The 26320-nt window shown below is 33.9% G+C and overlaps 2 protein-coding genes across 2 annotated transcripts in view; both read left to right on the top strand.

The window, feature by feature from the left end:
* Positions 1 to 18968, top strand: part of LOC131078078 (uncharacterized) — a 242299-nt gene extending 223331 nt beyond the window's left edge. The window contains exons 13-14 of the mRNA XM_058015721.2: positions 8313 to 8536; positions 18795 to 18968. Of these exons, the coding sequence (XP_057871704.2) occupies positions 8313 to 8536; positions 18795 to 18968 (398 nt within the window). The remainder of the gene's footprint in view (positions 1 to 8312; positions 8537 to 18794) is intronic.
* Positions 18969 to 19459: 491 nt separating this feature from the next.
* On the top strand, positions 19460 to 20339 carry LOC131078100 (uncharacterized). Its single transcript, XM_058015755.2, has one exon. The coding sequence runs from the start codon at positions 19568 to 19570 to the stop codon at positions 19970 to 19972; it is 405 nt and encodes a 134-aa protein (XP_057871738.1). The 5' UTR covers positions 19460 to 19567; the 3' UTR covers positions 19973 to 20339.
* The last annotated feature ends 5981 nt before the right edge of the window (positions 20340 to 26320 follow it).

The following is a 26320-nucleotide window of genomic DNA, read 5'->3' as shown; positions in this document are numbered from 1 at the left end:
GATACTATCTATGAAGGGTATTGGGAATGGTTCATTGATGGTCATGACATTCAAACACTGAAAATACACACAAATGTGAATTTGGTATGCCTCCCTTTTTAATGACATCAAAATAGGCGAGACCCACTCACTTGTCTGCACCCAGAATATGATGCCTGCTTCCAACATCCATTCTATCTCATCATTCACTCTCACCGCATAATTCTTGTTTATATGGTACGGTCTCTTCCATATCGGCTTGGATCCTGGTACAAGTGGAATCTAGTGGATGCATAGTTCTGAGGGAACCCCCTTCAAATCCTTATAGGTCCAAGCAAATACATCCTTATACTCCATAAAAATCTTGAAGGTTGTTGCCTTCAGCGTTGGATTCTAGTCATCACCAACTAGAATATTCTTCAGACTTGCTTCATCCCCCAAGTTTATTTCCTTAAATTTAGGGTCCTCATACCGTATGGGTTTATCCTTGTCAAATTGGTACACCGAAGTCTCATTAACTTGAACCACCCCTTCCTTATACTCTCCATATTCAGGTAGAAACATATCTTTCTCCCCTGATTCTTATTCTACCTGCAACATGTTATATTCAAGATGAAAGATCTCGTAATCCTCCATCTACTAGTGGAAGAGCCCGTTCATCGATCCCACCTCATCTTCCGAGCAGCCTTCCAACTCTAGAATGCCCTCATCATTCGGCTCCATCTTCCATCTACCTTCATCTATTCTAGGAGGCTCTCCCTCTAACTCTGATCCCAACGAGGATGCCAACTCCTTGCTCACCACTGGTGTACTTAGGTAAATAACAAATTTTTGCCCTCCACTCTCGATGGATAACGTATTTTTCTTCCAATTATGGTTTACTTTTGGAGTGTTGATTTATCATCTCTCAAGGATTCCATCATAGCCTTTCTTCTTTAGGGGAATTACTACAAAATCCAAAATGAAGGGTTGTGTACCGATAGTTACCCATTGTGTTTTTAAGGTTCTGATCAACTTGATGTCACGTTGGTTGGCCCCCATCAGATTGAATGTCGATGGCCACAACATCGACTTCCCTAATTTTTCATGTCTCCTCTAGTAGCACATTCACCCCTAATCTTCCATCTACAATGGTGTCAGTGAGGATTGTTCCCAATATACCCATTTCCACTACTACGGGCTGTCTTTTGTTGTTCACTGCTAGTAACATTGGGTCCATTGAAGAGATAATTAGGATCTTTGTGTGGAGTGTCTCCATACAGATAGGCACATTTATGGTGATCGTGATAGCTGTCTTCAATTGTGGCATAGTCCCCAAAAGGTCTTTAATCTTTATTGCCACTTCTGTCTGCAACACTTGTGTCAGGACATTCTACTCGGACTCCACACAGCGAAGTATAGGTAGTTTCCCTTCACTCTTCCATCATTTCCCTCTCAATGTTGACCTTAGCTTCCTGTACTCTCTCCTTTTTTGTACCGAGATAAGGGTATGTATCTTTCTTCGCTTGTGCTCTTGTGATTGCCAACATCCCTTTCCATGTTTGTTCTATCGATAGTCAATAGGTTTACTCTTGACTTTGGGCAGTTCGTGTTCTTATGGTCGTCGAGACCACACCATTTGCACAGGTGCTCTAGATTCCCCCCCTTTGGGAAATCTCTAGCAAAGTATCCCCATTCACTGCACACTCGATAGTAGGAAGGTTTTCTAGCATTCCTCTTTAAATTTTTGCAATTTATCTCGTTATATCTCAAAAAAAAAAAGACAATATTCCAAAACCTAAACTTCAAAGATCAATTAAAGATATTAGTTTTTCACAATCCATATTAATAATTATGCTTGCTTCTAGTTTTCATTGTGTGTGTTTGTTTGCATCAATGTTTCATATCACACTCTGTGATCCGTCATCAAGATGATAGAAAGATCAAGGAGTAGAAAAATCAAACTCCTTGAGATTTCTATCATCATGGTGATTGATCACAGAGTGTGATTCAAAATTTTGATGCAAACAAACTAACACAATCAAAAGTAGAAGCGAGCATAATTATTCAAAGAACAAAACAGGATGGGATATTTCATTTTCATAGATTACTAGTTCATATGCATCAAAATGAAATTGGAGCACATATTATTTCATCCACTCAATAAAGTGCAATAGATTGCAATAAAAAGTAGAGAAGAACTTAGTATATGTGCATTCCAACTTGCATCTCCTTTCACACAAGAAACATGACTACAAGCATGTGGAGTCGAAGATGTGGGATATAGAGCCCTAACTTGGATGCTTCCATTTCTTAGTTTGTTACATTTGAGGACTCAAAATATGAGCACAATGCAAGTGCAAGTGGCATTGACATTGGCATTGGTTCATCTAATGTCAATGTCAATGATGAGGAGGATGAAAATGATGATGTTGATGATTTAGAGAATCCATTTGATGATTAAACTTTAAAACTATAGTTCCAATTGTTGAAACAATGATACTTGAACTCAATATTATTATTTTGATATTGAACTTGATGTATATGATTCTATGATGGTATGATCATGATGCCATGATTACAAGTTTATGGTGGTTTTGTTGTTTATATGATGTTATGATATGTGACATTATAATCTTAATTCATGCTTCTAGGTTGCATTATGCATCCATTGGAAAGCAAAGGATGAGGCAAATGATGCCACTAGAAAATTATTCTTTTCCAATGGTATTCCATTCCATGTGTCCCACTCTCCTTATTATAAGGAAGTTGTGGTTAAGATAATAAGGGTTGGACCATCATATGTGCCACCTGGTGAGACTAAATTGAGGACTGCAAACTTGGATCTCAACTTTTCCAAGATTAGTATTTTGATGGAGAAGATAAATACAACGTGGGTCACAAGTGGTTCTAGCATAATCATGGATGGGTGGATAGACGACATTGTCCACTCATCAGTATCATGGTTACATCTACAAAAATTCCTTATTTTCTTAGGGCTGTTGATTTTTCAGGGCATAGCAAGGATACTCATTTTCAGTTCCAAATCCTCAAGGATACTATAGAGGAGGTTGGACCACAAGATGTGGTGCAAATTAGTAGCGAAGTTGATTGAGGTAACTTATAGACATATTTGGTGGACTCCTTGTGTGTGTGCCATTAATAATGCACTCAACAACATGGGTAAAATCAGCTAGATTAAAACAATTGTTAGTGATGATGCGACCCATGTGTGAAAATAAGCAATGAAGTTGATTGAGGTAGCCTATAGACATATTTGATGGACTTCTTGTTGTCTGCATACCATGAATAATGCACTCAAGGACATGGATAAAATCAGCTAGATCAAAACAATTGTTAGTGATGCTAAAGATGTGCAAATGTTTATCTGCAACCACCACACTTTACATGCACTCTTCAGGACCTTCTCCAAGAAGGAATTATTAAAACCTATAGAGACTAAGTATGCATCATAATTTATTCTCTTGGAGAGGATGTGTTGATCACACCACAAGACTGGGAGGGGGGGTGAATCAATCTTGAGAAAATCTTTAAACTTTTTCAATGACAAACACTAATCAATAGGGGAAAACCACAGTGAGAATCACAATCACTATATGAATAACTAAATACAATTTTTTAAGCACAAGGCCAATGAAGCTCACTACTCATAATTTGGACTTGTAGGCTAAGGTAGACAACCTTAGGGCAAGATACAATGGGCTTGCAGGCTGAGATGCACAATTCCAGGGAAAGATAAAGATCTACATAACCTACCAAAAGGACTCACTATCTTCTGATAGGCACAAAAGAATGATGAATTGAAATAATAAGATCTCCTAATCATGAAACTATCCTTGAACCACTGATTCAAGCAACCAATATGATGGCAAACACAACACATGCATTCATTGCCTCAAAACCTTGTCATATTGAAAGATGTGATTTTCAAGACTTGTCACAAACTGATATTCGCACTTTTGTTTCCCACATATATTTCCACATCACTTTCAATCAATACACACACAAATTCACACATCTGCACATCTATTTATATCAGCTTACTCGCCAAAACTCTCAACTAGGTCGGCCACAAATAGAATAAACATAATTTACACAATGTCAACCACTTTGAGTAGCTACACTAAATGTGATCCACTCTAGGAGATAAAGAGGACCCAAATACATCACAATATGTCTTCCCAAGTTTATTCCAATGAATTGCACACAACAACACATCTTCCAAAGTCAGCATCAAACATAACATTTAGATAAACAGTAAGGTGTGTCAACCGGTTAGCCCAAAAACATTATTCAATGAAAATGAATTAATGATGATCTTCCCACACCATAGTAAGACCCATAGAAGTACCTTAACTCAACCTCCAATGAAAATCTAGACCAAAATAGTATGATCCAAATAAGATTAACCAACTGATTCGACTAGAGACCAACACAAATGATAACCCCAAACAACAAAACAACATAACTTCACTTGCAAAGAAAATCAACACTTGAATTTGTAACTGGAACATGGTATGAAAACATGAACATATCCAACACTATAGAGCACTCTCCAAACCAGTCCTGATAGATAGCCTTGTTGTTAGCTAACTGCAACAACCAACTTCAACACTTGACCTGTTGAGGACCTAAAAACATAATAGTGCAATATTCATATAACATAGACATTAAATCCAAAACCACAAGTCATCATCTTCAAAAGTGGAGGAATACAGAGCATTCTCCCATAAAGTTTTTAAATAATCTTTCTTGCATATTTCAATTTCAAATACTATCACCTTCTAGAAACACCATAAAATCACTCAATATCACCACCAGACATCATAAATTTGAACACTCAATTTTGGAACTTTACATATCAAGTAGAAATCCACATATATCAGGTTGACATCAATGACAACTCTGAACTCATATTGCTAATAGGATGCTTGAGTTGCAAGAGGCAATGCAACTAATGGCAATGATAGCAAAATGCAACAGGTGGCCTAAGTCAAACACATAGTAGGGGTTGAGGGTTAAGGAGGTGATGAAGAATGATGTCTTTTGGGTTGATACAAAATATATTGTCTCCATCATTGCTCTAGTCTTTACAATTATTAGATTTGGGGATTCTAATGCACCTTCCCTTGGAGAGGTGTATGAGTGCATTGATTCTATTCTTGGTCAAATGAAGTTTGTTGTGTGAGGGAAGGACCTACATTGTAATTTTACACTAAGAATATTCAATCGAACATTCATTGTAGATGGGAGAAGCTCAACACTCTCTTACACATGTTTTCCTATGAATTGAACCCAAAGTGATACGCGAAAAGGCCCGACAAAGTTACACCTATGGAGGATGCTGAGGTGAAGGAAGGATTCATGAAGGCAATTGACAAAATGGATTTTACTCTACATGCTAGCTAGATTCGTGTAGAGTAGACAAAATTTTCCACTCTTTGTGGATATTCAGAGGCAACCAAGATAGATCTAGAGATTATGTCATGACAGGATCCCAAGTTGTGGTGGACTATGTATGGGTCTAGATCTTTGACAACTACTCTGGCCATTCATGTGTTTTCCCATGTTTCTATTTCTTATGTTGCTAAGAGAAACTAGTCTACATATAGTTTCATTCACTTTGTTAAGAGGAATAAGCTTACTTCTAGGAGGGAAAAGAAGCCCATGGTGATACATAGTGTGTTGCGTCTCATTGACCACAACACATCTACATTCAAGGAGAGTCCAACAACCAAATGGGATGTAGAGCTAGAAGAGCTAGCACAAATTGATGTTGATACTACAAAAACAAGGTTGATAGGTATTAGTATAGATTAGCTTGAGCATGTGGGGTCTACCAATTTGAGTGATGAGGACATTGAGAAGTTCGGAAAGGAGCTTGAGAATGCTTAGACTCTACTTCTATAGTCTAGACTTCTAGTATTTCCTATTTATTATTTTATTTTTGAACTTTGAGCATTGTTTTATTTTCATAACTTGATCAGTTGATTGCAATTTTGATGAACATTGAATCATGATTATGAAATCAAAAATTTTGAAAATTATTGTTCCAAAGTTTGTATTTGTCATTTAAAAATTCTTGTTCCAATGTTATACATATTTATCATTTTAAAACTAATTTCTCAAGTACTATATCTATTATGCCAGCACTACTCCTCCACTGCCCCCCTACCCCTCCCCCCACCCCTAGCGTTTCCCCCCCACCATTCCCAAACTTAGGCCCCAAGTACCCTCATCTCCATGTCCCTAAACTTAGTGGAACACTGGGATATTCTCAAGCATTAGGGAGAACACACCATTTGTCAACAAATCAAGAATGATCCAAGTCAAAAATTCAAAGGTACAATCATGGATATCATCAATCACATCCCCACAATTTGCATTCATTTTGTTGATAAACTACTTGATCATACACACTTCTTTATTATTTCCCAAGTGGTCAATGTTTTTTTCAAAGAAGTGATTAAGTTGGAAGGGTTGCATAAAATGTTGTGGATAATGGAGGTAGGAGATATTGTAGTACTAGTTGGTAGAAGTTGTTTCACTTAACAAGCACAAAAATCAGACATTATGAACATCACAAGATTTTGGAGAAAGATTGTAGGGTTGTTTTTTATTAGCTATTTAATCATGCCCATCTCTTCTTTTTTCCTCAAATGGTTGAAGTGTTTTCAAAGAAGTGATTAACTTACATGAGTTGCACCAAGATGGTGTGGATGATGGAGATAGTTAGATCTTGTAAACTTTTTGGCGGAGGTTCTTCACTTGAAAGAAATAGAATCCAAACTTCATGGACATTATAATGTGATTAAACAATTTTGGGAGGAAAAAATTGTCATGACCCCTTCTCGAGATTAGATCCATGGAGAATATTTACAACCTCTCTTTCTTCCTCATAAGCTAAATAATAGAACAAGGCAACTAAAATTGATAATATTTACAGATGTTTGATCAATTTATATTCAAAAAGCATAAATTAAAATATTATTTTTGGTCCTAGGTAATATTTAAAAAGTATGTTTTACACTATTCAAGATAAAATTCAAAAGGGACCTTTGGATATAATTTTAAAATTTTTTTTTTAAATTGGGAGGAAAAAACAAAACAAAATAAAATAAAGGGTTGAAAGTAAGAACTATGAAAGAGAAGTCAGGGTTCGTATCTATCATCACTTATCATTTGCAATCTTTAATAATTTCTAAATATTGAAGTTTTTGTTCATATTGTGCTCCTAGAATAAAAAACTTTCGGTATTCTAGAGATGTTGAGAAAAAAACCTCAATTTCCATAGTTGGATTTTAGGATGAAAACTTTCTTGTTCATAAGAGATGATTACACACAAGGATCACATTTGTACTCAAAGAACTGAAGTCATTTTCAGCTTGCAATAGTATTACTCTCGTATTGTTATTGTTGGTTTTTAGAATTATTGATAATTTAATTGTCAATTTTCATCATTATTGTTGAGCGCCACATTGAGGAGGCTTTGTAGAGGTAATTGGCATGTTTTTTAACTATTCACCAATGTTTATTTTTGCCTTTTTTATTTATTTTTGAGGTGCTAAATCAAAAAGAATAAGTATTTGTTGTAGTTGTTAACTAATATCAAAATTTATCTAAGGTCTTGTTGTTGTAGCAGATCATGATGTACCATCAATATTTTAGTCTTTTTGGTTAAAGGATCAACTTTTTCATCGGATTTTCTCAATACAACATTTATGAGTGAGTTTCAGTTGTTTATTTTGCAGAAACTTTGTGGAATTTTAGTATAAGGTAATGAGAGATGTTAACAATCTAGAACTTAATCATGGCTAGATAGTTCCATTCAAGAAGAGAAATTCAATCAACTTTAAATACCTAAATTTATCCATTTGTTAAAAGTTAAAACCAAACCTTCTACATTATAACTAGGTTGTTGATTCCATTATTATATAGATTTTTAAAAATTATCCTTGCACTATTCTCAATAATTGGATTCAATTCCTCCTTGTGTTCTATTATCCTTGTTCTTAACAATTTCTTTCTTTTTAAGAAAACTATTGGATTTAGATCATTTTTACCTTAAGTTGTGCATCCATCAAGCTCATTACTTGGATACAATACTCAGTAAAATATACATTAATATTTCTTTCCTAATCCTTTCATTCCACTATCAGACTCCCACTCTCCTATGCTTTAAGCGACTTTAATGGTTGTGTTTGCACTTCCCAAACTTGAATAAAAGGCATGCTAGATCTTTATTCATTGGCCAATTGTGTATATTTCATAATTTTTTTGTTAGTTTTATGGTATTACATTGCAAATTACTAAGAAGCCATGTAATTTTATAGCTATGGTCCCAGGGAAGAAGGTGCGAGCATGTTTTGGTTTTTGTGATATACGAAACTTTACAGATGCCACAGAATGTCTACAAGAAGAGGTGATGATGTTTGTTAATAAGATTGCAGACTTGATACACAACAAAGTACTACTACATCATGGTTTTCCCAACAAAAATATTGGTGATGCATTTCTTATAGTATGGAAAAAGACAATCTCAGATGCAGCAAGTAAGGTACCCTAAAAACCTCTCATTCATAGTTTTTTACTCTCCTATGAATTAAAATTTTGAATCTTAGTTAATCACATGTTCTACAAATAATTTATATCATATTTAAATGTTTTATATCATCATATATTCATTAGTTTTGTACATCAACATTTTTAAACACAAAGTGAATCAAAAAATGTTGTACATGATTGGTGAAGAGTGTTATGGCCTACAAATTTAAGAAATGAAAATGTACAGTTTAAATTAACAAGAGGATCATAAATAAATAGCCAAAAAACATATATTGGAGGTCAAATGGAGAACTCCCTCTAAACAACAAAGCTTAAGTTTTCATTTTATAGAGTATACTCTACTTTTATCCTATAAAGAAAAGTTGTTATTGGCATCTATTTGGGAATTAAGCTGAATAGTGTTGTACAACCTCATTTTCAACGTTCGTAAGTCTAAAGCAACTTGATGCTCATTTGTACTTGATACTTTTGACAAAAAAAAATTTGCCATTAAACATAATTGCAATTTTTGACAATTCCTCATGCTTTTTCTACAAATTTAAATTCTTAAAGAAAATAAAATAAAAATTTAATTAATTATTAATTTAATTTCTCTTAAATAAGTGTAGCTATAAAGAAGGTCATCCACATTTGATTTTGTATGTTATTTAATTTTTTATTCATCCTCATTCACACAATATAAGGGTCGGCCCATGTAGGTAAGAAACAATTCTTCTTAATGATTCATGCTAAATCCAAGATTTAGGTAAGCCCATAAGTTTAAAGTCTTAGTAGAAGAACTATAATCAAGATTTAAAATAGGGGAGGTTCCAAAGAGGCTCCCTTTTCTCTTATGAATGTTATTATGGAAAAAATTGAGAAGGACTGTCTTATCTTTTTAAGAAACCTTATGAAAACAAAAAAGTAGGAGCCTCTTTGGATAACGTCTGGTAGGTAATCTAGAGTAAAGAAGCCTCCTAAGTTTGGTGAAGCCAAAAGGGTCTAACTCTTTGAGAAGATATTTCTTGAGTTCAGTCACAATAAATAATTTCTTTTGGTGAGTGGAATGGCAAGAGGAGAAAGGAATGTACTGAAAGGAATTTAGAGGCTTTTGAAAACTTGTGTCAAGCACATTGTTGTATCTAAGATGCTTGACAAATTGGATCCACTATCATTGGCACTACAAAATTCAACGATCGACCATTCTTATGCAAAACACAATGAGTAAAAGTGTTGATGAATAGATACTCTTTTACAAGATCTAATTGTTCCAAACTCAATTATCGAGTTCAACAAGAACACCCATGTACCTTTATGGGTTTGATATAGGTTGGAGTACAAAACCAATCCACCTACAAGTACACGTTCAATTTGCTAGGAGCATAGACTTCATCCACTATATAACCCAATACATTTGATGCCTAGATCGGATTCATCCAGTTCACAAAAATGATCTGATAAATGTTCTTACAAATGATCTCATCTGTTTTATCTTTTTATAATTTTTTATTTTTTCATATTAACATTTATAAATTTAGATTTAATATTTAAAATATTTAATTTGATTTTAATTTATTATTTTGGATTAAGGAAAAATTAGGTTTTGAAGGGGCCCCGAAACCCTTTACAAAATGATTCTAAGAGGTATATAATAAAAAAGCAACATCCAAAACAAAACGGGGCTGTAAGGTAGGGATAAAAAGCAACAGCCAAAGAGACAACAAAAGCCCAATCGGGCACAAAAAGACAATAGAAAGACCAAACGTAGACATGAAAAGAGCTGGCAACAAAAAACAACCCAATTACATTAGACTTCTGAGGGTCTCAACGACCTCAGCCTCAAGGGAATTCATGGTATCAGCAGCAACCTTCATAGCTTTATGATCCAAATTCTGAAAGGCCACCATTTTCTTATGTTTTTTAGGGTCCTTCACCACTTTGAGCCGCTTCAGCTTCATCACCAATAACAACAATAGCCTTATTTGGTTGTTCTAAACTCTTCACCATGGTATTCATAACCATTGCAGATTGTTTAACAATTTTGTGACTGCTAACCATAATGGTCTTAAGGGTGTCTTGGATCTTGTTGTAGCCTTCCTCAACACGAGTGATGCGTTCCTCCATCCTTTTCTTCATTTGATCAACCCCTTACCCTATTTTCTTGATATAGTCCATGACTGACTTCTTCTCAGCCTCAGTCCAATTCCCTTCATTATTCGGATACCACAAATAGCAAGGAGAGAATCCATTTTGCTTCCCAAGGCTCTTTGGTTAATCCGGATCTCTTTAAGTTCATGAAACAACCACTTGAATAAACTAAAGGTGTCAATTGCATGATCATGAGCCATCCCTAGCACATTTTCATAATCCTCCCTCTTATCATTTAGCTCATCATTTTTGGGATGAAGGCCTGCAATACCAGCCACACCCACATTACCAGTCTCCTTATAGGACAAAGGAGAGGTTGGGACATTAGGGTTATCAGGGTTCTTAACATCATTTGCCTTCTCAATAGAAGAGGGGGAGCCATTCTCAGCCGAAGTAGAGGAGGAGGACATAACGATGTTCTTATGACCTTTGGAACCCTTCCTCATCTTGGGTTTAGAGCTCAAAGGAATTTCCATTTTAGCTTGTTTCGGGGGGGGGGGGGGGGGTCTCATTAGACCCAGACCCATAGGCATTGATTATCAGACTCTCTCGCACTAGTCTCACCATTCTCAGAATAAATGTGGATAAAATCATCAGGGGGAGGAAGAGCACGGAAATGGGCATCACTAAGGACCAGCAGGCCTTCATGCACGATGGGAAACTTAGTAGGGTTCTTACGGTGGTCACTAAAATTAGCCCTAAGAGCAGGCATGGGGTAGAAAGGGAAAGACATTTTCACACCATGGTGTAAATGATTCAGAATAACAAAGTGGTGGCCATAGTTGGCCATCTTCGTGATGATTTTAGCTCACTCCTCCTCCTCCTTGGGATTTTAATTTATTATTATATTAAATTTGATATTTTTTTATATTTAAATCTATCCCTCTAACCTTAATTTTGAACTTCTCCTAACATCCTTTTCTTAATCACCTTAAAAAATTTCATCATCTTCCTCCCCCACTCTCCCCTCCATGAGATTCTATCCTTTTGCTACCTCTCCTCTTGGCTCCTCTATCCTCTTCCCCTCTCGTTTTTTTTTAGTCCTTGTTCATCTCCATCATTTTAGCCTCCTCCTTTATTCCTAGTCTTTCTTGTTGTCTTTCTCTGCTTTATTTTGCTTTTCTTGCTTTAATTTTATTCCTTTTTTTTTTTTTGTGTCCATTCCTTGGTATTTTCCCTTTTGAGTCCTTTTTTCTCTTGATTGTTTTTCTCATTATTTTCCTTTTTTCATTTTGGTCTATCTTAGTTTTTCCTTGATTTTCTTCATGATTTTAATCATTTTAATTTTATATATTTATTTGTTTATTATTATTACTTTTTAATAAAACACTTGGTTTTTGTAAAGTTAAGATTTATATTTTTAAATTTAAGATATTGTAAAAATTACTTTAAAAAATAATAACAATCACTATGATTGGTTTTAAAAAATTGGTATTATAGGTGCAAATTTTTAGGCAGGATAGATTTTTTAGGTTTTTGTGGATTTCCTTGTATTTTAAAAACTGAAATGTTTATTTTAAATAGTTTTTTCTTTATTTTTTATCATTTATAATATTGTAAATAAAATATTTTTTCTAAGTAAACATATAAATTTTAATAATTATTTTTTATCTCAAAATATAGATAATAAAACCAATTATAAGGATTTCATTTAGTTTAAATGAAAATAAAATACAAATATTTCTATTAAAAAAATAAACCTAATTATTATTTGTATTCTTTAAAATTATATTTTATATTTTTTTTAAATCATTCTATTTTTTAATACTTTTTGAAAATTATAAATTTTTTAATCATTTTAAAAGATACAAAATAATTTAATAAATTTAAGTCATAAATTTTAATATTTTTCATTAAGTTATTTTAAAAATTACTATTTTCACTTTTATAGATATTAATCATTATTTTATTAAAACTAATTATAATTAATATTACATAAATACAAAAAATAATATAATATTATACTACAAATTAGTAATTGTATTTGAGATTAATTTATTTATTATAATTATAATCATATAATTTTTTAAAATTAAATTAAGATTATACTCTTAATAAAAATGTACATTTTCACTATAAAAATTGTATTATATTATAATTATTATGTCGAAGCATTTCCTATATGAAGTGAACCACCTACTTATTGAAGTCAATGGTTTAAAATAAGGGAGAAGAATGAAGACTATATAATTAATAACTTAAATTTTATTAATTAAAAAAAATAGATATTTAATAATAAAAAATAATAAAAATATAGATTTAATATCATTTATTAGGAGTTGATTTTTCATTAAGTTTGAAGTTTACTTTATTTATTTGTGTCTTTTTATAATAATTAAAAAATATTTTAATTTAATCTATTATTATTTGTCTTATTACAATTTTAATAATGATAGAATAATTATGTTTTGAATTAAAATCTTTCTTTTCTTAATATTTTCTTTTAATAATATCTTATTTTATTAGAATTTTTTTTTTCATCGGTAATTTTATGATTTTATTAAGATAACTAAAATAGTACATGATAAACCATCATCCAGCCAAAATACCACCCTTTGTACACCAAACCACCCTTCCAAAACCATGTTGTTCTTCAAACAGAAACACAAAACCCTCCCCCACAACTACTGTAAAAAAAAATGTCCAATTACATTGTACCAAAATGGCATAAACTGTGAAAACAAAAACTAAAAGCAGCTTAAACTAAAATGAAATATTTAGTACCAAGAGGTATTGTTGTTCATCATTTTTCATCATTCTTCACTCGACAACATTCGGTGCAAGCGAAGCATCCCCCAACCTGATCAATCTGCCAGCCGCACCACCCAGCTTGTTTTGTCTTACTAACTCCGTTGAAAGACATCTGGTAATCAACCACCTCCTTCGCACCTCGTCCACCATCCTAGCCTCCTCTCTCGCTTGCCTGATAATTTCTTCCAGCTCCACTATCTGAACATAGACTACCAGACCTTCCCACCGTTTCCTCACGTCATCTCAAAACCTGGCTTTGACCTCTTCATGGCGATGTAGAAAGGGAATCTTCATGTGTCTTGCTCAGAGCTCTGTATTTTCCTTTGGAATGCCTTCAAAGACATTGAAACCCCAACCCGGAATTGCCCACTCCAACAAAGACTCCATGTTTAAAAGATAATCACACGGGACTATCATCCTCATCACTTTTCTAACCTCCTCGCATGAATGACCCAAGTCAAGTCCCCAATCCATGATTAAAGAATAGATATCAATCCTCGAATGATATTTATGGCCAATCACTGCCACCTCCTCTCCAACAACCGGTTGAACCACTTTCAAAAACAGGGGATCTCTTTCCAAAAACATGTTCTAAAGCCGCTTCATAGAAACAGGATCCCAGAAAGCAGGCATCAACTTCAATAATTTTAGGGTGAAATTAGCTTCCCTACTGGAGGACTCTCCAAACCATCAAGCTCTGCAAAAAAGTCGTAATCTTCCCCACCAAACATGCTCAACTGCCACATTGAATGAGCATAAATTCCATTTTTAGAAATTAAGAAGGCATGCACCATAACCGTCACCATTGCAGAAACATTCAGCATTAATTTCCCATAAAGCATGATCTAGTCTCAGCTCCTTGAATAAAATGCAGACCGCATGTCGCACATATCAAGTATGTGAAAGTACTACCTTTGGGAGGTCGTCTTAACTCCATCGCACATTGCAGTCATTACTATCCCACCACCTCACCTCCCCTTTGGACAACTCACAAGCCACATTGGACAGACCGCAAACCAACACATTTCCGCTTCTTTTAACATGGGAAACACAAAAGTCTTGATTTTAATTTTGCACAAATAATGGTTATGAACTTATTCAGTTTCCAACACGGGGTTTCACCTTTCATAAAAGCATTGACCACCACTTGGGAGTCCCCCTCCAAGTGGACTTTTGAAGCCTTCATGTTTACTGCCAATTCAATAGCTAATAAAGCAGCTTGAACCTTGACTTCATTATTAGTTCCATCCTGTAATATTTTAGCACCTTTGAAAAGGATCTTCCCTTCATCATCACAGGCCACACACCCCGCTCCTGAGGTGCCTGGATTCCCCTTTGATGCCCCATCGAAATTATTCTTCACCCAACCCCTCTCAGATTTAGACCAACTCACCTCTTCAATTTCAGGAACATTGCATAAAGGATTAACCCTAGGGAACCCATGAACGGGTCTTATTTTATTAGATATTCTATTATTTATTTATTTATTCTAATTTCTCCACATTTCTTCTTTTAAAGGTTGATTTTTTATTAAGTTAAAATTGTATTCTAATTATTTGTGTTTTTTAATGAAATTACAAATAATAATTAAAAGATATTAGAATTTATACATTTTGTCTTATTTAAATTTTATTTATCATACAATAATTATATTTGAATTTTATTCTAATTTATATAATTAAATAAATTTCAACTTAACACCTAAATTAAATGTTTAGAGCGAGAGAGAAAGAAAGAGTAAAGTTAACTTTTGATTACTCATTTCATGCCAATAACTTAAGGATATCATATGTTAACTTAAGGATATCATATGTCCTTGGAGAGTTATTTTGATGGTAGCATGTAATTTGATTATTATCTCCATCTCTATCTCTCTCATTTATCTATCTCTCCTTACCTCTCCCTATATCTCTCTCATTTCCCCTTCTATCCTTCTCACTCTATCTAGCTCTCTATCTCTCCCACTCTCTAGCCATCTCTCTCTCTCTCTCTCTCCTCACTCTCTCTTTTTATATCTCTCTACTTCCATATCATCTCTCTCCCCCCCTCAATTTTTTTTTTTCTATATCTTTCTTCCTCTTTATATCTATCTCTATATATCTTTTACTCACACACATTTTGTCTTACTCCCTCCTTATCTTTATATCTATATCTCTCTCACTCACACAAACACACACTCCAACCCATTTATCCCTCCCTATCTCTATTCTATCTGACTATATCTAGATATTATACACTCCTCTTCCTTCATCTCTCTCACTCTCTCCATATCTCTCTCTACCTCTCCATATTCACTTCCTATATCTTTATCTTTCTATCTCTTAATCTCCCCCTCTCTTATTCTCACCATCTTTCTATCTCTATTTCTTCCTCTCCCTCTTTTTTTCTCCTTCCATATCTCCCTCTTACCCACCCCCTCTATATTTTAAAAGTTATATTTACTCTCTAGATCCTTTCTATCCCTATGTCATCTATCTCTTTATATCCTTATATATCGCTTATCTCCCTCTTTCTATCTTATCTCTCCCTATCTCCCCATCACTCCCTCTTTTTATATTTCTTTACTGATGTTCTCTAATGTATATACACACACTCCATGTTTCTCCCTCTCTCTATATCTCTATCTCTATCTTTCCCCTCTTTATCTCTCTTACTCTCTCTAAAGTCTAAACCTTTCTCTCTCTATTATTTGTCTTTGTCAACTCCTTTCTCTCACTCTTCCCCCGCCTCTCTCTCATTTGCTCCATATCTCTTTCACAATATATCTTTTTCTATATTTCTATCCATCTTTTTTTGGCTCATTTATCTACCTCTTTCTATACATATACTTCTATCTCTCTCTATCCCTATCTATCTATATCAATTTCCCCCACCCTCTCTCTGATCCATCCCTCTCTTTATCTTACCCTCCTCTCTATTTCTCCCCATCTCTCCCTCACTCATTCCCTCCCTATCCCCCTATTTATCTCTTTATATCTCCACCTCTCTCCCTTTTTCTTCATGTATATATATCTCTCTCTTCCAATATATATACCAATTTCTTGTATTTCTCTCACCCTCTCTCCAGTTCTATTTTTCTCTCCCTCTTCCCCTCTCTATCTCCTCTCTTTCTATCTTTTTCCCCCCCTCTCCCTTGCTCTATCTTTTTTTCCCTCTTCTTTTTCTCTATCTTCATCTCTACCTCTATCTTCATCTCTCCCCCTAATCTCTAGACATTCCTCCTTCTATACATCCATCACTCTCTCATTCTCCCTTTTTTTGGACCTCTATATCCATATCTCTTTTCCTCTCTATATCTAGATCTCTCCCTATCACTTCTTTCATCTATCCCTCTATCTCTATCTCTCTCTACCACTATATCTATCCCTCTCTCTATATATATCACTTCCTACCTCTATCTTTATCTTTCTATATCTTCATCTCTCTCCAACTATTTATTTTTCTCTTCCATATCTATATAGTCCTCTCCCCTCTCTCACTGTCTCTCTCATATCTCTCTCCTTCTCTCCATTCTCCATCTCTATCTTCGACTCCATCCATATCTTCATCTTCTTCTCTATCTCTATATCTATCTCTTTACCAATCTCTCTCTCACTCTTACCCCTCTATGCATCACTCTTTCTAGCCCTATCTCAACCTCACTCTTGCACTCACCCTATTGAAAAGATAATATGAACCTATTGCTAATAAAACTTGATTATCTTCTCAATTCAAAGGTTTCATTTCAGTTATGATTGAATCCTTGTAATTGGATGCATGGTTGATTTTAAGCTATCACCTCTCAATTAAGTCCCTTGTACAAACAACATCATGGCCACAAATTGACCTCATGCACTACACAAATTTATCCAAAAAATAGGCCAATTTTTTCCCAAATGAACTTCCACACCTCTTTGACATACCCATTGCACACCAAATTGCAATTGCTAGTTTATATTAATTTATTAAAATAAGAGTTGTAGTTAATATTACATACACTTGTTTCTTCTTCTTTTTATTATTTCCCCTTAGATCTTTTCTTTAGATTAGTCTATTTCTAGTTCTTGTTTTTTTTAATTCATTCCTTCATTTTATTACCTTCCCTATTCTTTAATTTTATTAATTTTATTAATTTTCTTGTTTTCTTTATTTTCAATTTCAACCTCTTTTTCATCATTATTACCTATATTTTTTATTTCCCATCTTTTAATTTATCTCCTTATGTTATTGTTATATCATTTTTTTTCTAGCATTTTTCAATTTTTGTTTTTTGTATTCATTATTACTTTTATTTTACATATTTTCTTCTTTTGATTGTCATTTATTTTATTTATGACTTTTTGACTCTAATTTATCTTCATTATTTTTGTTTATTGTCTTACTTGGATTTCTTTCTTTATGTGTTGTCTTTAGTTATCTCTAGATTAGATCTTATCTTTTTGGTTCCTTTCTCCCATTAATTTTACTTCTTTGTCTATTACTATTATTTATTTCTTTTTATCTTGTTACTTTCCTCCTTGTTTTGCCATTAATTATTTGTGTCCTTTATTATATTTATTCATAGTCTTTTATCTTTGATTATTTTTCTTCTTGTTGTCCTATTTTCTCCTTTTGATCTTTTGTTAAATTAACCTCCTTGCTCTTTTTAATTATTTTTTCTCTTGTTCTTCTTCCCCTTTCTCACATTGTACCTTGGTTCTTGTACCAATAAATCTTGTTGTCCTTGCTCCTTCCATCTATTTAGACACTTGGGTCTATTAAACATTTTATATCTATTATACATTTAATTATTTAAAAAATAAAATATTATATATATATATATATATATATATATATATATATATATTAAAATTTATTATTTAGAGCCTATATATCTTCGAGTATCTGTACCTAAGAGAGAAAAAAATTGGCGGCACCTATATTGAATGTAGTGGATGAAGCTATTTAAATGGCTTGCCAATGTAGCCGGGAATGAACGCTTCACATTGGCCATGTTTCCATTTCTCCTTGCATTCATCTTCATGTAGAAGCATCAATCAGCAAAATATCAAAATGGATAAAAAAAGATTAAGCTTGGTGTTGTTTCCTTATAAACTGCATAATGAATGGCTGCTGTTAGCAATTTTGAGCATAAATAAAGTTCGAAAATCCCCTTATCTTGTTTGACGATTAAAGAGATGTAGAAAAAAAGTTCAAGGATCCCCTTAATCTTGAGTTTGAAGATTACAAAGATTTAGACGTTTTTTAAAAGAGCTCAATCATTCATGTGAAGATAGATATTAAATGCTAGAAAAGGAGAATGGATAATGTTTTCTGTCTCTATATATGTTATTCTATTTGATATGATTCTGGTTTTGGTTGATGACTGATCTTTTGCGGTGGTTTTGATGTAGCACTTTGTTCAAAACGGGACATCTTTTGCTGACCGTGCACTTAGATCATTCCTGGACATTATCCATGCAGTAGAGACATCCCAAGCACTTAGAGAGTATGCCATGCATCCCTCCATACAAAAACGCATGCCAGGCAATCACAAACTCTATCTAATTTCCCAGCACCATAAATGAGTACTATTCTATTTTTTTTTTTCTTATTTCAAGCACTGATATACAACCAGTCTTAAATCATTAAATCTAAAGGATGTTAGTCAATATTGAATATTTTAACATTTTTAAGTTAGAAGTGTATTATTAATGTGACAACATACATTAAGCTACATATTAAGCAAAAAAATGTCAGTCAACTCTGAGTATTTAACATTTTTAAGCCCAAAAGTATAAGCTTAATTAATATGCTTGTGGTTTAAGCATGCCTTAAACCACACACAGTAAGCAATATATTAAATTTAGAGAATGTTAGTCAATTTTGAGTGTTTAACACTTTTAAGTTTAGAAGTGTATTCTTGGTGTGAGCACACACATTAAGCAACATATTAAACCTATAAAATATCAGTCAATTCTGAATGTTTAACATTTTTAAGTTTAGAAATTAAGCCATATATTTCGTTCCTTATCAGCTTGTACATAAAAGAACATTTAACAAGAGTCATGCCATTGCAGGTTACCAAATTCGACTGGGATTTGGTCTGCATGCAGGGTGGGCAATAGAAGGCGCCATTGGCTCTTCACACAAAGTTGATCCATCCTATCTCTCGCCCCACGTAAACATGGCTTCCAGGCTTGAAGCTGCCACAAAGCAATATGGAGTTTGCCTCCTCATATCTGAGACTGTTGTGGCAAACCTCACAAAAAGCAGCCTCCGGGATTCTTGCAGAAAGTTGGATCGTGTAACTGTTAAGGGAAGTGCAGAGCCTATGCTATTGTATACATATGATATGCCATTTTTGCAGAAAGATTTAAAGGGAAGTCCACAGGTGTACAAGAGCTTATTCGAGGCTGCCATTGACAATTACATCATTGGGAATTGGACTGAATCATCCAAGAAACTCAACCAGTGCATCCAGATGTGGCCTACTGATAGACCTGCAACATTAATTGCTAAGTACATGGCTTCTCACAATAATGTTGTACCTGCAGCCTGGAAAGGATACAGGGAACTAACAGAGAAATGAGGAAGAAAAAAACCATTGCGGTGAGATGGTAGTGCTTAATTGTTTTCATCTTCCCACCAATCTGAAATCAGGAGATATTCTATGCATTCAGAGTATATATTGCTTTGGAAGGATATTAATTTTTTTCCTGAATTGGGTAATGGTCCAGTTTGGCATTGTCATTGTCATTATTAAATTTAGAGGTCAGGAAAAAATATTTGAGGTCTAAAAACACAAGGGCATGCATCCCAACGTTACTGTAATGCATTTATATGAAACCGACAAACGCTCATGGAGATGCATGTTATCCTAAACTTGCATTTTTTCTATTTGAGCTCCAAAGCTCAGATGGCTAAAAGATTTTTACTTCAAAACTTCAAATTATGAAATGAATGAGATTATTTAATCTTCATAGTGGTCACTGACATCAAAATGGATATAAAAAAAATTAAGCTTGGTGTTGTTTCCATATAAACTGCAAAAATAAATGGCTACTGTTCGTCATTTGGAGAATAAATAAAGCTCGAGGTTCCCCTAAATCTTGAGCTTCAATATTAAAGAGATCTAGAAAATATTTAAAAGACCTCGATCATTAATCTGAAGATAGTATCTAAATAATGCTTAATTCATTTAATACATGTACAACACCAAGCAAGAGACATACACCAACAAGAGTGCTCACTCAAGCTCACAGCAAGGGGATGAAAGTGCTCAAAGAGACATTTTAGAGACCAAATTTAAAAGATAAAGAAGAGTTGGTCCATTAGCTTCCATTTTTTTTGCATTTGAAAATAAGTTAGGAAGGGAAATCAACTAGGTTTGATCAATCTAAATATATGACTTGTACAAGAAGGCTCAATGGTGATTGAATATTGAAGAAATGTAGATGTTGTGTTTAAATCTAGTGGATTCTTGTTGTACATGGTGCACATTTGTTGGGATTATAACCTTGGATGAATGAATGAGTTTTAATAACGTCCACAAGATCATCAGTTTATGGGACTAAGAGCATCTTTGTTAACAATTTGCAAGTTCTTTTCATTGTTAATTTTTTGTGTTGTGGATTTTGATTAAGAAGCCTGTTGTTTTGTAGAGTCTAACCTCCTCAGATAACTCGTTTAGATTGCACCCCTTCAAACTGTCATTATATTGCTTATAGATATCCTCGTGAGCAGCACACTCAAAGATGAAGTGGCATTCAATTTCCACTACCTCTTTATTGTAGAAAAGACAAGTTCTTTCATCCCACTCCTTAGTGACAACCCATCTACCTATCTCACATCTAAGATGGTGTGACCTAGTTTTGATTTGTGCAACTAAAAGTCTAGCCTTCCCCTTAATTGCTACCCTTAGATAATGTTTTTCATCATGTTCCCACAATGGGTTGAACTCTTTGATATAAATTGACCAACCTACTTTGTCCACATGGCAGTTCTAAACTTTTCAAACAGAAACGTTTTTATCTCATCATTACTGTTGTGATAATCTTACATATCAATGTCCTACTTGCTGATCCATTTGTTGTTCTACTTCATCCAAGTCTTCTTCCTTCACTTTAATTCCTCCTCAACAACCATTTTGGGTCAACATGTTGCTTAACCATATTTTTGACTTTTTTTAACTAACTTAACAAAAGAACTATTGCTAAAGCTTCCATTGGAAGCATTCTTACTACTACTAAAAGAATCTCATAGGGGACTGTTGAGTTTCAGACTTTGAGACTACTAATGATTAGATGCTTTTGAATTCTTTATATTTGTCTTCATTTTGTGGTTTGACATGATGCTTCCCCAAATCTCACAACCATAAAAGACAACTAGTGTAACCAACAAGCCGAAGAGGGTTTTCTTAGTTTTCCAATCCCATAACTTCACTTTCCTACATCTATTTTGCAAGAGATCAGAATCATTCCATCCTCCTTGTATTATTTTTGACCTACAAGTTTCCCAATTGAGCTTATGGTGGAAATCAATTCCCAAGTACTTATATTCAAGTCTACTATCTCCAATGGACAACCATCAAACATGAAGTTAATTTTTTGTTTGTTTCTTTTCAAATATATGATCATGACTTTAGTCTTGCTGGTATTTACTTGCTTTCCAATCTCTTGACAAAAATGTTCAAGTGCTTTCAAGTGTTCCTTCAAACTATTCATAGTTTTTGCAATTAAAATAAGATCATTTTCATATAAAAGTAGTTCCACCACATAGCCTACAAGCTGAATACCTAGCCCATTATTCTTGTTTAGCCACTCTTCAAGTTGAACAATATATAGGCCAAACAAGGTGGGGGAGAGAGGAAATCCCTATTTGACCCCAATGTCACTGTTAAAGCATTCAAACATTTCATCCTTTGTTTTGATTTTAGCTTTAACTTGATTATAAAGTTTATAGACTACAACTCTAAGTTTGTTAGGCATCCCAAATTCCTTCATTATGCTCCAAGGTTTGTTCTCAGGAACCATGTCAAAGGCCTTCTTGATACAAACAAAGCAACAAAAGGCTTCTTACCCTTGTGAGTCCCAAACCTTCTGAATAATGGTAGAGTGCTTTGGTCTAAAATATACCTGTCCTTTCACTCTTTTACCTTCTCTTTCTACCCAACTATTGATTCTATGCTTTATCATACTCCCAAAAGAAATTTCAAGAAATGGGTTGATCGTAGTAGTATGATAGTTAGAAGGATTATTAACATTTCCACTTTTGTGCAAAGGAATCACAACACTTGTTGTCCATTCAGTCAAAAACTTGCTTTGAGAAACTTTGTTAAAGGTTTTCTTGATGTGAGGAGCAAGGAGCTCTATTCCCGGTTTTAAAAATTCAAATTGCAACCCCTCAATGTCCTGAACTTTACCACTTGCCAAGTTTCCTATACCTTGTTTGACATCTTCAAGTGAGAAGAGGTCTTTTAAATCATTTATTGTAGGAGGTTTGTATTTTTCATGTGCCCACTCATAAAGGAACTTTGCATCATCTAAATAGTGTGCATCTATCATGTTAAACTCTCTGGGTTTTTTTTCTTTCATCCTGAAGCTCCCTTCAAAAACCTTTGGGATTATACTTACCCAAAGAGATCAACTCTTTCCTTCTAGCTATCACATAATTTTCTTTTTTCCATTTTATCAAAATCTCATAATTCATTTTTCTTTCCTTGTTTGATTTCTTATCTTTGAAACATCTTATTACTACCTTGCATTCTTTCTATTGATGTTGTCATTTTCTTCATTGTTTTCCTTACATGATATGTTATTTTTTTCTATTTGAAGGTGTTGTTTAAGAGTTGCAGTAAAGATCTCCTCATTTTTATGATTCATGGGAGTTTACCTTGTAAATGCACTTTTCTATGCTTGTACATAGTCTATCATTCCTCCTAGTTGTTTGTATGTATGAATAACTTAACAAGGAGGGGCAAATGATTTGATTTCATCCCAACAAAACAATCCTCCATAGTGAACTCCAACAACCTAGGAGTAGACCATTGAGAGCAAATTACATAATCCACCACACTTTGCCTGTTGTAAGTTTTGCAATTAATACGTCCAGATCTTGGACATTTTCCATATCATTGTAGATAATGATGTCATGTAAGCTACATAAACCCCGCAACTCCACCCCAAAATGAGACACCTTCATTTTCATCTTATGAAGTCCTCAAAGGTTGGTCCTCATTTTCCTCAAACCAAATAGGGTTGTTGTCATCTTCTTCTTTTCTACTCAACTAAATTGGTTGATTATTGGTTGTCCAATGTCCCCTAATAAAATTATTTCTTCTAAAGTGTTGAAATCAGAAATGTTATTTTTAAATGCTACATAAGGTGCCTCATTATCTAGGTTCTCCTTTTTGTACATCTGTGAGCTTTTTGGAGCGAAGTATCATGTTGCCACCCTAGTAGTAACCACATTGGCTATTATTTCCATCCCTATATATTTGCTTATTTGTATCTTCTTTCTCTACTTTTACTACTTCATACCACGTTTCTCTTACGAAAACCATGATCCCTCCTTTGTGAGAGTTGAGAAACACAACACCACAGGAGCCTAAAGATCTTCTGCAAGCTAAATAATCTATTACAAGGAGAAGCAAGGAAGCAAAATAACTGAAAAACAAAGAACACAGAAAATATGCTCAAAAGATGAGAGCTCAATATTCACCAAAATGTGTAAAGTGATAAATGATACGAAGAAAAGAAATTTAACCTCTAATAGGTCAAGAAACCCTAAAAGGGAAAACCCTAGGCTTGCATATAATAATTAATAAAAGAATTAATTATTATGCACCTAATGTTAGCTTAAGTGTAAAAAGAGATAATAGGGAACTTAAAGAATTAAACAAATATTGTTTAATTAATCAAGTAAAGACCCGATTACTCTAACATCCATGTCCTTTATATAGTTTCTTCATTCCAAAACTAAAATTTTATTGTATCCCTCAAAGTTTGGCACTCTACAACCATGATGTTCATGTGTTTTCTTAACAATGATAATTTCCTCTCCCTTAGATGTTATCCTCCACAGGTAACATCTATAATTCTAACTTATTATGTGAAGGAACTCTCATGGGGCCCCAAATCCCTGTTTGTTGTGTGGTAGATGCTTGTTGATTTGAGTCTTTCCATTTTTCAACCATGCCCATTTTATGGCTTCTCTCATTTTCACTTTTTCCCACCCCTTCCTTCTTTCATCTTGTTGGTTAGTGTAGTCACATAAATTTGTCCAGTTTAATTAAATGAATATTTCCTATTTATTTGATTAAAAATCCACTAGCCATTAGTTAATTAAATTAACATTTAATTAATTCATCTTCAAACATTCTCCTATTAATTAAATAAATTAGTCAATTTATTCTAATTAATTCATTATACCAAATTCACAATCAATTAAATGAATAAAATCCTATTTGTTTAATTTAATCCCCTATTCCTCTCTTAAATAAATTAAATCAAACATTTATTTAAATCATTTATCCCCCCCCCCCACTTGCATTTTCCTACAAATGCAACTTGTACACATTTATTGAAATAAATGAAATTTATTTTAAATAAAATCATGTTTTCCCTCACCCACCAAATCCACTTGCAAATCTAATACCCTTCTAGATTCTTCTAACCCCTTCCTAATTAGCCTAATCCATTCCCTAATTATTGTCACATTCCTAAGCAACTTGGAGTCACTTCTCAAAGACTTCAAAGTCTTTGAAAAGCATTTAATGCTTTGTGTGTTCAACAATTTAACCTCCAAAGTCTTCCAAAACCACTAATGGCTCTTACATGACTATTAATGGCTCTTACATAACCATTTATGGTTATTTCAACTTGCACTCATGTGTCTCCTCAAGCATTTATTGCTTTGACCATGTTTATCCCTTTTGCCTTTGCACAAGAGTTTATCCATTGGATAAAAGCTTTATTCTTTGAATAAAGAATTTATTCACTCAACCCAACCTTGACCCTAACCCCCAAGTTGACTCCCAAGTCATGTCAAGCATTTAATGCTTATTCCCTCTCCTCTCAACCTATCTCATATTGACACTTGTCATCCTGGGATTGAGTCGAAAGCCCTCACATGGATTGAAATCATTCAATCCTAACCCTTGTTGAGATTACTCAATCTCAACCATCCATTGATCCATTTTTCCTATAAATAGAGCCCATTTCTTCATAATCCAAATCTTGAAAACTTGTATGCATTTAAGCTATAGGCATTTTGAGAGAGCATTTTAGCATAATCAACTCATATATTGTCATTTTGGTTAAAATAAATCAAATTAGTATCAATAGCATAGTATTAGCTTTTTATTCACATTTAGAGCAAATACTTCAATCTCAAACCTCCATAAGCATCCATAGTGCAAAAAGCTACTGAGAGCTACACTAGTTTGGAACTTGGAGAGGAGAGGAACAAAGAAGACAGAGCCAAGAGTATGGTAGAAGGCATTTGGAGATGTCTTCTTGCATTTACATTCGTAGTTAAATGTTTTACTTTGTTCTTGGTGTCTCTTTTGATATGCCTGCTTAGGTTGATCTTTGGTTGAATAACACTAACCTTAACACTTGTTTCTTATTGTTTGTGTGTTATACTACCACAGGTTTTGATTTATAACCCCTAACAAAAGCGCTTAATCAGCTATGCAAAAGTGCTTGAATCATTATGTCAAGATGCTTGTATTTTCTTACAACATTTTAAAAGCTCAATGATGAAAATAAGAGCACTATGGATCGTCATTTCATCTCATCTGTTTATATAATGCATTCCATTGCATATCACCCATCCATTCACTCATTCATATGTATGATTTGTATGCAAATATAAACAAGGTTAATATGGACAGTTATGTAAGAATTGAGCTGGTCTTGGATACAATCGCGACTGA

This window comes from Cryptomeria japonica, chromosome 9 (assembly GCF_030272615.1).
Source record: "Cryptomeria japonica chromosome 9, Sugi_1.0, whole genome shotgun sequence".
NCBI lineage: Eukaryota > Viridiplantae > Streptophyta > Pinopsida > Cupressales > Cupressaceae > Cryptomeria > Cryptomeria japonica.
The sequence above is the reverse complement of the archived record's forward strand: the minus strand, read 5'-3'. Positions and strand labels throughout refer to the sequence as shown.

Excerpts from the sequence above, each read along its gene's own strand:
- LOC131078100 (XM_058015755.2), top strand. The coding sequence starts at position 19,568 with ATGGCTTCCAGGCTTGAAGCTGCCACAAAGCAATATGGAGTTTGCCTC.